Genomic DNA, 12,791 nt, shown 5'->3' with positions numbered 1-12,791 from the left:
AAATAATAAATTTAGTTTTTCTCATTTTTGGTTCAAATGGGTAATGATGTTAGTTTTTTCTGTTAAAGTGATGTTAAATTACCTTTCTATCCTTTATTATAAAAAATAAATCACAAGAAATATCCATTTGAACCAAAAATGAGAAAATTTTCGTTGGATTCAGTATTAGTACCGAACCGTACCGGTACTGATACCCATTTTCCCTGTTTTTCGGTATTAGTATCAAACCGGTACCACTTTTCCCCGTTTTTCAGTACCAGTATTTTCGGTATCGAACGGGTACCATGCTCATCCCTATTATACACACACCACACAAATGTATTCAAATTAATAGATGATTAATAAGTGAGGCAAACTGAGCTGAGCTTAAATAAGGTTTCACAAGCTCACACACAAATGTATTCAAATTAATAGATAATTAATAAATGAGGCAAACTGAGCTCAAGCTTAAATAAGTATTCACAAGATCAAGTTTTGCACCTTGTAAGTTAAAAGAGAGTTAAGAGCCGGACTCAAAACACCAGCTTAGACGGGATCGGCCCGGCTGGTTTAAACCCATAAAAGTATACTCATGTATGCATGGTTTACAAATAAAAAATGCATGAAGAAGAGAGTAAACTAAGGTTACTGCATGCAGATCGCTTTTCTTGAATTTGGATCAGACTAGATTAATTAATTACTCAGTACAAAAAGAACAACCCGAGTATTTTACACTGCCCGCAAATTGAACTTTTATTGCAACTCAAGACGTGTGAAACCAGATTTTTCATTAGCCTACAAATGAGGGATCTCGGCTTTGGGTTTTTGAGCAATTTCATCCGCCGATGGCAATGGTTTTCCAGCCAAAAAACCTCTGAAAAGCGCAATTGATCGCTCGGGTTGTGAGAATGGGGCTTCATGTGATGCCCCTCTAATTGTTGCATAAGATAAAACATCACCATACACTTGTGTCCATCCACCAACCTGCCAAAAATTGAACTTCATAAACCTAAAGAGCTAAACACAAAAGTAACTGTCGGAAAATGGGTGTCATGTAACGGGTCTTAATGGGTTCGGGTCAAATATGTTTCTGTGGATTAATTTCATATATATGAATATTCTTCTAAATGTTCACAATTCATGTTGTACCCTTCTAACTTTCATAGTATCGGTTTTACCTTTCAAAACATTAAAAAAAACTTTATCTATTCCAAGAATATCACGCGTTGAAACGATTTATAGTAATAATGTCTATTAGTTTATTTAGTAAAATGTTACATATAAATAAGGGGAAATAGCGAAAATAGCCATTGACCGGTCAAAATTTCCAAAATAGCCAACGGAAACGTCTTAAAAAGCCTTTTCACAGAAAAACATGTAACTAGACCACAAGCGAATCCTTTTAAGCAAATCAATTTAGTTTTATCCAGATGACCGCTTAAAATGTAACTACACCACAAAAGTGAACTAACCTGGTTGCCATTGAACCATGCTCTGTATGGTAGAGTTGTGTTCAAACCTAATTGCTTAGCCAAGCCATTGACCACCACTCGTGTCCCGGTTAGCGGGAGCACAGAATCCTGATCGCCACTGAAAATGTTAAATAAAAAGATTAATATTATTGCACAATTGGTCATGTATACTTGCACAGAATGACATCTTTTGATGTTTTTATACAAAAGGCGTTAGTTTATACATCGAGAGGTGGCAAAATGGACATCAGGTTCGGTCCACAAACACTTCTTTTTCATAAAAATATTATGAATGATTAATAGTGTTATACATAATTACATAAACTGTATCATTGCAGTACCAGCATACACACTTATATAAACCAATTTAGGAGGTTTCAAGCATTAAAATACACTTTTTTCGAATATTTTGCCCATTTAACATTTTCATTCTTAGCTGAACTATTTAAATTTACCCATTACTTATTTATTAGGTTTAGATTAAGCTCGCTTGATCTGAGTTCGGGTCCTATCGAGTTATTCTTATAACGTAGATGGTTTAACTCACCTGTAAACAAGAACCCTAATTCCTGACTTTATAAGGGAGATCAAGACCGGGGTCATGGGTACCTCCAGATTGTCCATGTCATAGCTTAAAACCCTGTAGTTAAAAACATGAAATGGTAACAAATATGACTTTTTAATTGATAAATTAGAATATGATATTGGGTTCATGTATTACTCGCTACACGGGGTCCAATTTTTTACACCCACAAGTCGAGCATGAAGAGCGGTTTGAACGTCTTTTCGGTTCAAATACACAATCATTTCATCTTCCACACAGACATCTATCTTTGTCTCCTCATCTTGCTGCCAAGTGAAAACAATCATCACATACAAAAGAACACGCCTAAGATCGTTAAAAATCAGCAAATGGGTGGGTTTGGAAACGGGTCAAAATAGGCTCGAGCCATAACAAAAAAGTAACTTTTTTGTACGCTTTTAGTGCGTCGATAATGAAACTTCTTGAATAAAATGATTTATGCACTAAGAATACAACTTGCATGAATCTCAACTCATATGACCTAAGTTTTAAATGAAATGAACTACTCTTTTTTATCTTAAATTTTGACCCGTTAGAGTAAAGTACACAGATGGTCCCTGTGATTTACCAAAATTTTGGATTTGGTCCCTAGCTTTCCAAAAGCATACAGATGGTCCCTGTGGTTTGCACGCTATAACCCATTTAGTCCCTAACTTGGCCATGCTAAAACCTTTAGGTTAGTTGGATGGCGACTAAATGCGTTACAAACTGCAAACCACAGGGACCATCCGTGTACTTTCGAAAAGCTAGGGACCAAATCCAAAATTTTTGTAAACCACATGGACCATTCATGTCGAAATAGCCCATTCATACTCATGTCGAAATAGCCACTTCTACATATCATAAACAACAATCATGAACTTATTCAACTCACAATGTGATCAAGAACTAGTGATTGCGAGAAAACATTTGATAAACAAACGTCAAGTGTGACATCATAAGCGTTGACGAATCTACCAATCTCTTTTGAAGCTTGAGTTGCAACCCGAGAGCATGTAGGGGTCATAGACCTAGATTGGGCTTGCCTTCTTATACTTGAATAATTGCACATTGTGTTAAACATATCATAAGTAGCATCTGATATTAAACCATGAGACCATAGATACTCCCCCCTTGAGTTAAAATCCGTATTGAAGTCCAAAAGTGGGTTACCTATCTACACAACAAAATGATAAGTTCACCAAAAAAACCGGCATCTCATTTAAAATATAAGGGGAATTGTTGAAAAAGCCCTACAAAATATAGCTGAGCTGGCAAACAAGTCCTTTAAACTGTTTTGTTTTTGGATGATCAAATCCTGAACTTCTTAAAAGTTAATGAAAATCTTCTTTATAGTTTGTGAACTTAATCCTAAGGGTGCAATTTGCAAACGAGCCAAGTGGCTCGCGAGCTGCTCGAGATCGGCTCGAGAAAAATCTTGAAACGAGCCGAGCCTTATCAAGCCCGAGCCAAGCTTGAGTCTAAAATAAAACTCGTTTATTTATCAAGCCTGAGCTCCAGCCTAGCATGTGAAGCTCATCGAGCCTTATCAAGCCTTAGTGTAATAGTTTTTAACTTTTTATTAATATTTAATAACATTTACCCCTTATTTAAAGTTGTCTAGTAAACGAGCTGTTCCGAGCTTGTTTAAACTTGTTTACGAGCCGAGCCCGAACCTAAAAATACGCTTTCAGTTATCAAGCTTGCGAGTCTATCATTTATATTACATTTAATATATTATGTAATTATGTAATAGATTATAAATGAGCCGGGCCCGAGCCGAGCTCGAGCTTGAGAAACTACCAACGAGCTAAGCTTGAGCTTTGAAAACAAAGCTCGAACCGAACCGAGCCGAGCTTGAGCCTGGTCGAGCTCGGGTTCGGCTCGTTTGCACCCCTACTTAATCCTATAAAAAACGACCTTTTCGATATTTTGTAAAGAGCTGAGGACTTCTTTGGTAAAAAAATCCCAAAACTGTATCTCTAAGTTTAAAGGGACTTGATATGCAAAACCAAAGTTTCAAAACTCATGTACAAATTCAGTGACAGTTGCAATGAAAAAGGTTATTAAATTTACTCACTGCAATTCCCTTGAGATTGATCTTGGCTTTAGAGTGAACTATGAGATTCGCGAGTTGAGGAACATAGTGTCCTGGCAAAATTTGGGACCGCGTGGGTCAAAACAGTTCAGTCAATGCAATAATTATAGCATTTTTGGTACAAGTTGGGTTGACCAAATATACCATTTTGTCCAAAAAGAAGTTAATACATAACTAGTGTATCAGATATGATAATAAATTTATACAATATTTATATAATCTTCAGAATTATCATTAACATGTCTTACCTGCATAACTTTCGCCTGTGATATAAAATTCCGTATTCTTGTACTCTGGATATTTCTCAAACCATTTCTCAAGAAAGGAAAGATTGTCGCCAGCTGAAATGTAAAATAATAATCATCACATGTGAATGACAAAAGCAATGATCAAAACTAGTTATTAGAATACACAAAATCACCTACATATTTTTACCTATAATAATGAATCATTCTCTTGGTAAGAAGTAACAAACCTGTAACGACGTCACTTGCAGATGCATAAAAAGACTGGTCAACAGAATAAGAGAATCCCACTCCTGCTGGTGATTCCAAGTACAACATATTTGCTTCTGTAAAGAAAAAAGGTTTCCCTAATGTTATCATCTAAAAGTTATGTATAGTATGTATACTATTGCAACATTTGATGAAGTTACATATTTTCCCATTTTTGACATAATTGATTGTACAGATATCCCTTCAATCATAGCTATTGCATATTTGCATACACCATCAGGACCTTATAATCTGAGTATTGCGACTTGAAATCGGAATAATAAGTTTTAGTGACAGAAACAAAGTTCGCTTCGGTTTATCTGGTAATTTAACGGTCAAATATTTACTTTAGTATCATTTGATTATCTGATGGTAATTAATTAAACCTAGGGGAGTTCAAATAGCGTTGAAACTGACCGAACCGTCAAAAACGAAGCAAGTCGGTCCGTTTGAACGGTTTTCAATCAATTCAGTTTGAGATTATCAAATGGCAATTAAACCTAGGGGTGTTCAAATACCTTTGAAACTTGAAACCAACCGTTTATACTGAACTTGTCATTTAACCTTCATTATATATATATTTTCCTTTTCATTTTTGGAACATGTGATATGTATGTATTATTATCATTAAATTAAATATCTTTATTGTTTTGAAAATGTGATATGTATGTATTATTATCATTAAATTAAATATCTTTATTGTTTTGAAAATTTTACTACCAACAAATGATTTTGAAGAAAAACAAAAATAAACTCGTCCAAACTGCCAAACAAGTAAAACCGGCTTGTTCGGCCGACCCCCCAAACCTGACCAGTTTGGTTTGTTGTTCCTTAAAACTGCAGTTAGCGGTTTCCATAACTTCTGTCACCTAATTTAATAGATCTTTTACTTCATATAAGAATAAGAATATCATTTTTATCTGTTAAATTTTTAAATAATCGAAATTTGTAATATAATCAAATGATTAAATACTGTGATCTGATTAATACAGTTATGGTATACAACCTCCCAAACACTAATTTAGTAATTAGTAATTATGTTATATAATGCAAAAACCTTAAATATCAAACAGTTGAAACCATAAAGGCATAACTATCAATCAATGATCTAGGGCACAAATGTGACCTCCATTGAACATTAAATGCAGCAATTAATAACCTCAACACAAAATCAACACTTATTGCACAACATTCCCAATCAGATCCTGAAATTCTGCATACCTTTATTCCAGCTATAATCGTTCTCCACCAAAACCCTACCACTCGGTTTAAACGGTCCATGCTCCACAAACGCCCCTTCCCCAACCGACGAACAACCAGGACCTGCAACAATTTAAATCAGTTATCACCTCCGTTCAATCGCTTCATTCAAACAAACACACTGAGTAGCTAACTGATTCAATGCACAAATTCAACAATCAATTGAACAAACAAACGCAATCGCTTCATTTAACGCACAAATTAACCACTTCATTGAACAAACACATCAACTAATTAACAGTTTACCTCCGTTCAATCGCTTCATTTTACACACAAATTTAGCAATCAATTCAACGAAATAACACACTGACTCCGTTCAATCGCTTCATTTTACTCATAATTTAAACAATTAATCGAACGAACAAACACAGATCTGTTCAATCGCTCAATTCTTACACACAAATCAAACAATCAATTGAACGAACAAACACACACACTGACGTTCAATTGTTTCATTTACGCACAAATTAATCATTCAATTTAACGAACAAACACGCTGAGTAACTAACGGTTAATTATACTATCAATTCCACGAACAAACGCTCCGTTCACTCGCTTCAGTTTACGCACAAATTCAACTATCAATTGAACGAACAAACACATCGAGCAACTAACTAACTGTTTACCTACGTTCAATCGCTTCATTTTACACACAGACTAAACAATAACACTCTGAGTAACTAACTGTTATCTCCGACTCCGTTCAATCGCTTCAACTTTATGCACAAATTAAACAAATCAATCGAACGAACGAACAAACACATCGAGTAACGAACTGTTAATCTCCATTCAATCGGTTCAATTCACGCACAATTAAACAACAAATCGAACGCACAAACGTCAAACCCAATGAGCAACTGTAACTGTAACTATAACTAAAGGTTACCTCCGTTCAACCACAATACGAGCGGTTTAGAAGAAGAGTTAGATTGAGCTTCAACGAAGTAGTAGAACAGAGATCTCTGTTTAGCTTTATCGACGGTTATGTATCCGGCAAACTGCTTGAAACTGACCGGCGGTTGGCCGGGAAGTTGCACGATTTCGTCGGAGACGGTAACGGAATATACTCCGGTGAAAGATATTTGTAATAATATTATTATTGTTACATACATGAATTTTGTATGGAGGATCCATGGTTCAGATGACATGATGCAAATATGTGATGTGGATTTCAGATACAGAAATATAGGGGGATTTATACTGAATTTTTTTTATTTATTTTCATTTTCATGTGATTAATTAACACTTTGAATTTTGAAATTGAAGAAAACACATGTATGTTTGATTTTTTTTTTTAAATGAAAACACAAGAAAGGAACTATTCACAACTTTATTCATAACTAGGGCCGTACTAACGTGCGTACTGTGTAAGGACGCGGTTGAAATTCAGAATGTATGACACACCAGAACAACCGATGAATAAATTCGTAAAATTAAACATAATGATATCTAAATGTGTTATGCTATTTGTGTCGTGACTTGGCTCTGAACATCAAAATAATAAGAGAATGTAAAACACTATGGTAAATAACAAAGGTAACAAAAGGTAAACAAAAAAGAAAACGATAGGAACTCGGTCAGTTTCGGTACACTTGGTATAACAAAGAAAAAGAAAAGTTAAAAAATGTGTCCAAAAAAGTATCGGTGCGTTCGCTAAAAAACTAAACTAAAAGAAAATTGGTGCACTCGTTATAGAAGAAAAAAGTTAATATGTCCAAAGTTATATTGATGCATTCGTTAAAAAAACTAAAAGAAAAAAAACTGGAGAGAGAAAAAACAAAGGGTACAAGTTAACAAAAAGCCAATAACTCACGTTAGGTCATGCGTAGTCATAACGCCCCTTTATGGGCGTTATGCGACACGTGGCGCGCCACGTGTGCGGGTGGGCGTTATGGGGCGTTATGCATTTTAAGCCCATAGTCATAAAGCCCCCGTCTAATCATTACTCAATTATTAATTTCTAATTTTATATAATTATTTTCTAAATTTATAAAATTAAAATTCATTTCATTAAATAAAAAAAGATTACACTAAAAAAAAACATTACACTTAAAAAAATTACAGTAACATAAAAAAAAAACAGTTCCACTAAAAAAATAAAACCAGCCCATAAAACCAAAACACAAAACCAGCCCAAACCCATAAATTAAAAACCCTAAAATTATTCTTCTTCCTTGTCTTTATTCTTCTTCTTCTTCTTCGATATATACCTGCTTCTTCCTTGTCCTTATTCTTCTTCTTCTTCTTCGATATATACCTGCAACACAAGGAAGAAACAGAGCATTAAATAACCAGAAAAAAAAATTCAAACATCAATCCATCACGCCGCTATGGAGGTCGCGCCCCTCTCTTCTTTCTCCTTCATGGCGCCCCTCGTTTTGGTGTGCCCGGCGCCATGCCGGCGCCATGACCGGGCATACCGCCCCACTACGCAAGACCTTAGCATGGAGTCACTATTCATCTTCCTTTCTTTTGTATAGTAGAGATAATAATAATAATAATAATAATAATAATAATAATAATAATAATAATAATAATAATAATAATAATAATAATAATAATAATAATAATAATAATAATAATTTGAACCTTATATTTACCAAAACTGTCACCACTTTATTAATAACCATTAACGTTGTATAACTTTCATCTCCCTAAATAACGGGATTTTTCAAACGGTTGCCACTTTTAGGCTTTTTCAACGACACCTTTTTCGTTGCTTTGTCTTTATTTATTCAGTTTTATAAACATAAAATTACTCAACAAATTAATAAAAACACACATTTTAGCGTCTAATGGCAAAATATGCCTTTTTGGCAACTTTCCCCCTCATATATAATTGTTTTGCTATAAGTAACATACGTAAGTTTAATTTAAAATAGTCACACATGTGTAGTTATATTACTTTTTTTTAAGTATACAGTGAATTTAGTAATAAAGCGACAAATAAAATGTTGTCGTATTCTCACATGTTTTCTAGTTACAAAAGAATATTTTAATAATATTAGTTGTTTTTTAACGTGTGAATGAATCGGTGAACATTTGAATATTGTTGTAGTGATGCTACCAATAGTCAAAGATCACATGCTACACCTGATCCATCACTAGTAAGTATCTAATATTTTCTTTTTATATTGTTTATATCATTTGTGAATATGTTAATGTATGAGAACTACATAATGGTAATACTTTTTTGGAGAATATGAAAATACTTTTGCACTACATCAAATATACTTTCATCATAAGTTAGCATTATTGATTAGGGTGGAAGGGGCTATTAACCCATAACCCAAAAGTACTCGTATCATTGATCAATAAAATTTTGTCACCTTAACTAATCCATTTCAATCCCCTCATTCGTGGCTTAGTGGTAGTAGACTTCAATTTTTCAAAGGAGACACAAGTTCAATTCCCACTTGTGTCATATTGGGGTGGATATTGGGCAATGATGGTGACAAACCCACCAAGGGGAGTTCGATCTTGAGCCGCACTCCAGTTTTCATCCGGCTGTTACTTCAGCGAGGCATCTCGTGTGGAGGCAGTACGGTTTCCGAGGGAACGCCGTGACCAAGTTTGATCAACCCAACGCGGACCTAGTTAAGACAACGTAGTCTGGGCAGATCTTAGCTAGAGCCACTGTTTAGACGATGTGACATTGGGTCACTAAAAAATAAAATCACCGTTCAAAAAAAAAAACTAATCCATTTCAACCCATAAATACTCAATTTGAAAGGGGCCATTAACCCACAACTCACAAGTGCTCATACCCTTTTTTTTTATAAAAAAAAAGGTAACAACTAGAATTTTCTTTTTTTTAAAAAGGTAACAACTAGAATTCTAGCCGTTGGCAACAGTTACACCTTCAGCCAAACGAGTTCATAAACATGAAATCACTATTAGATACAAGTACCCAGGACACTTGCGACTGGGATCTCACTTGAGCTCACAACTCGAGGTGTTCAGGTAAGGCGACCCAATGACCCCACCGCCCTTACACATCTTGTTTTGCTACCTCCCTAAGCAAAGATAAACAACATTTTACATTCAACATGTTGTTAATGGCTAGATATGTTAGTCTTTGGCTAAGTTAATATCACTTAGAAGTGGTGCTTACCTTATTAAACTTGACAACATGTTAATGAAAAATATTGTTAAAAATGTGCAAACCATTAGAAATTTATCGTAGATGCATATGAGCATGGTCAATTTACCATCATGGTGATGAAAGTGAAAATATAATGTGTGGTCATCACTACTTCACCGTCTCTATGTATGATTTAGTTTTTAGACATTAATATTGCTTTAAACATCATAATAGTAATACAAAGGTGATACAACTTTAAATTCACTATAGCTAGCCCCCATTGTCAAAAGAAAATATCACATGAATTAGGGTACAATGAGGGACCGGAAGCTAAGAACAAAGTGAGAGAGTGTGATAAATGTAAAACTATCAAATGATAACTTGAAGGATGTGAAAAGAATATCGAATGAATATTAAATCAATCAAATAATAGTCTACAATGAAAAGGTATCCCCCGATAGACCACCATCAAATAATCTATAGAAGATCTCAAGTGTTAGTATTTTGCACTCCAAGTATACAATACTAAAACATAAAAGCAAAACTTTACAACTTATAAGATCTTTAGAATCTTTTCTTCTCTTTCTATTTTCATAGATCTAGCTTGTTTGATTTTAGAAACGTAGTTTTTTAATGTAGTACCAAAGACATAGAGTTAGTGTTCGTATAAAGCTTTATCAATATTAAATCCGGTGGCGAAGCTTGACCCGAATAAGGGGGGTCGAAAACGTATATACCCTAAAATTTCTATAGAACCGGGTGGGCGAAAACATATATACCAAAAATTTCTATATGAAAACTACATATATAACACAACTGAGCGAAAAGTTCGGATACTTCGCCCCTGATTAAATCAATTAAATAACGATAGTTGGTATTTGTGCGCGAGTTCACAAAAGGTAATATAGGTGATATTTATGTCAAATAAATAACTACACGACATCATCAATACCAAAATGATAAAAGTCGACTAAGGGCTATTTGAGTAGTATGTGCAAAGAGAAAACATAATAATGGATAATAATAATTATACATCTATCTTATTTAATATTGTAATTACTTTTTTAAACTTCACTAACGGTGACGGATCCAGGAAATTTTTTCACTGGGTTCATTTTTTTTATATGACTGAACATAAAAAATTTCGGGTCGGTTCGACGGTTCAGATCGGGTAAGTTCTGATTGTTATTAGAATGAATCAAAACAGAGGAACATGTTCTTCGATATAATGTTTTAAGTTCTGATTGTTATTAGCTTCAATTAGATTTAAAAAACTCACAATAGGGTATTACATTCAATAATTACACATAAAACTGTGAAAAAAAATATACCTCAACTGAGAATTAAAGATGTAAAAAAACAATATAACACTTATATAACAAACATATAGTGCTGAAGGTATAATCAAACCCAAATACCAATTTATGTAATGTAATGATGAAAATCGTATAAAGAATAAACCTTGCCTAAGTCCTTAATCGCTGACTAGTTTCTGGTGGAGGAGACGACGGCCGGCGGCGGCAATCGGCGGAGGTGGAGGTGGAGGCTCTGTTCACTTCAATACAGGGGCTGGCGGGCTGCGATGTTCAATATTTGGTACTGTGGGCTGCGATGTTCAATATATGTCTGAGAAAAAGGCGAATGGTGTCTGTGTCTGTGGTCCTGTGGAGGCGAATGTCGATGTTTTGTTAAAACCCTAAATGGGTTATACATTAAAGAAAAAAAGGAAGAAATTAAAAAAAAAAAAGGAACAAAAAACATCACTATTGCCTAAAACGGGATTCAAACCCGAGTATCTCAGGAAGATTAACACGCGCCTAACCAGTGGAGAACCAAGGACTTTTTGTTTATGGGTTCCTTTTATATTTTAGTTATGGGTTCCTTTTCAGTTTATTATATATATTTACAGTGGTGGAGCTTGACCAAAAGTTTTGAGGGGGCGTAAAGTGATGGGACCCGATTTTTTTTCCTATCATTATGTTTCGGGTCGAGTCGGGTTGGCTATTTGATTCAAATCGGGTCAAATAATAATACTTTCAAATAAAACAAAGTGTATATTTACCAAACTAACCATCATTTATATACAAAGTTTATAAATATTTAGGATATACAATTTAGGAAAAATAATCGGGGAGGGGAGGGGGGGGGATCCTATATAATTTTAAAATTTTCGGACGAAAAATCGGAACTTGTACACTTCTAACCGAAATATTGGGGTGAGCGAGTGCACCCCCGGGCACCCACTATCCTTCGCCTCTGTATATTTACACTAAAAAGTAAAAACCGAATGAGTTCCTGAAAACCCATTCTTTATTAATAGGTCCGCCCCTGTTCACTACTACAACAATCTAAAATAAATACCTAATATGTAACATGCATGTTGCACTGTGACAAGGGCGTTTGGGGTCAGAAAAAGAAAAGTTGGAATGTTATGGCAGGTCAATTTGGAGCATAGGGTCAATTTGGAGCATACTAAGTGTCTAGTCGATTGGATAAAATCATGAAGTGTAGGAATATGATAAAGTAAGGGAATGAGTGATGAAATTGATATTTCTTTGCGTTTCCACTATATTTTCTACTTTACCTTTAGAGTTAAATGTTCGGATACTTTCTGCGATTTATCATTTTTTCACCTTTAATCTCTAACTTTCTAAAATTACAGCTATAGTCTATGACTTTTGCAATTTTGTTTCCGAATAGTCCCTAACACGTATGAGGGTTAGTTTTTGGTGTTAAACAGGTGTGAAATAACCTAAATGTCCTTACTATTAAAAAAACTAATAAAGAAACACTAAAATATTATGTGGGCCCCACCATATACCAACCCACCCAACCCTTTTCT

General features: G+C 34.6%; 1 protein-coding gene across 1 annotated transcript; it reads right to left on the bottom strand.

The window, feature by feature from the left end:
• Positions 1–512: 512 nt before the first annotated feature.
• Positions 513–7,039, bottom strand: LOC110898847 (serine carboxypeptidase-like 45). The gene is made up of 10 exons (XM_022145692.2): positions 6,752–7,039; positions 5,827–5,928; positions 4,587–4,682; positions 4,360–4,452; positions 4,094–4,164; positions 2,909–3,190; positions 2,173–2,300; positions 1,999–2,091; positions 1,452–1,569; positions 513–963 (listed from the first exon to the last, which is right to left on the bottom strand). The coding sequence occupies exons 1-10, from the start codon at positions 7,011–7,013 to the stop codon at positions 775–777; spliced, it is 1,434 nt and encodes a 477-aa protein (XP_022001384.1). The 5' UTR covers positions 7,014–7,039; the 3' UTR covers positions 513–774.
• Positions 7,040–12,791: the final 5,752 nt, after the last annotated feature.

Source organism: Helianthus annuus, chromosome 13 (genome assembly GCF_002127325.2).
Source record: "Helianthus annuus cultivar XRQ/B chromosome 13, HanXRQr2.0-SUNRISE, whole genome shotgun sequence".
Taxonomy (NCBI): Eukaryota; Viridiplantae; Streptophyta; class Magnoliopsida; order Asterales; family Asteraceae; genus Helianthus; species Helianthus annuus.
The sequence above is the reverse complement of the archived record's forward strand: the minus strand, read 5'-3'. Positions and strand labels throughout refer to the sequence as shown.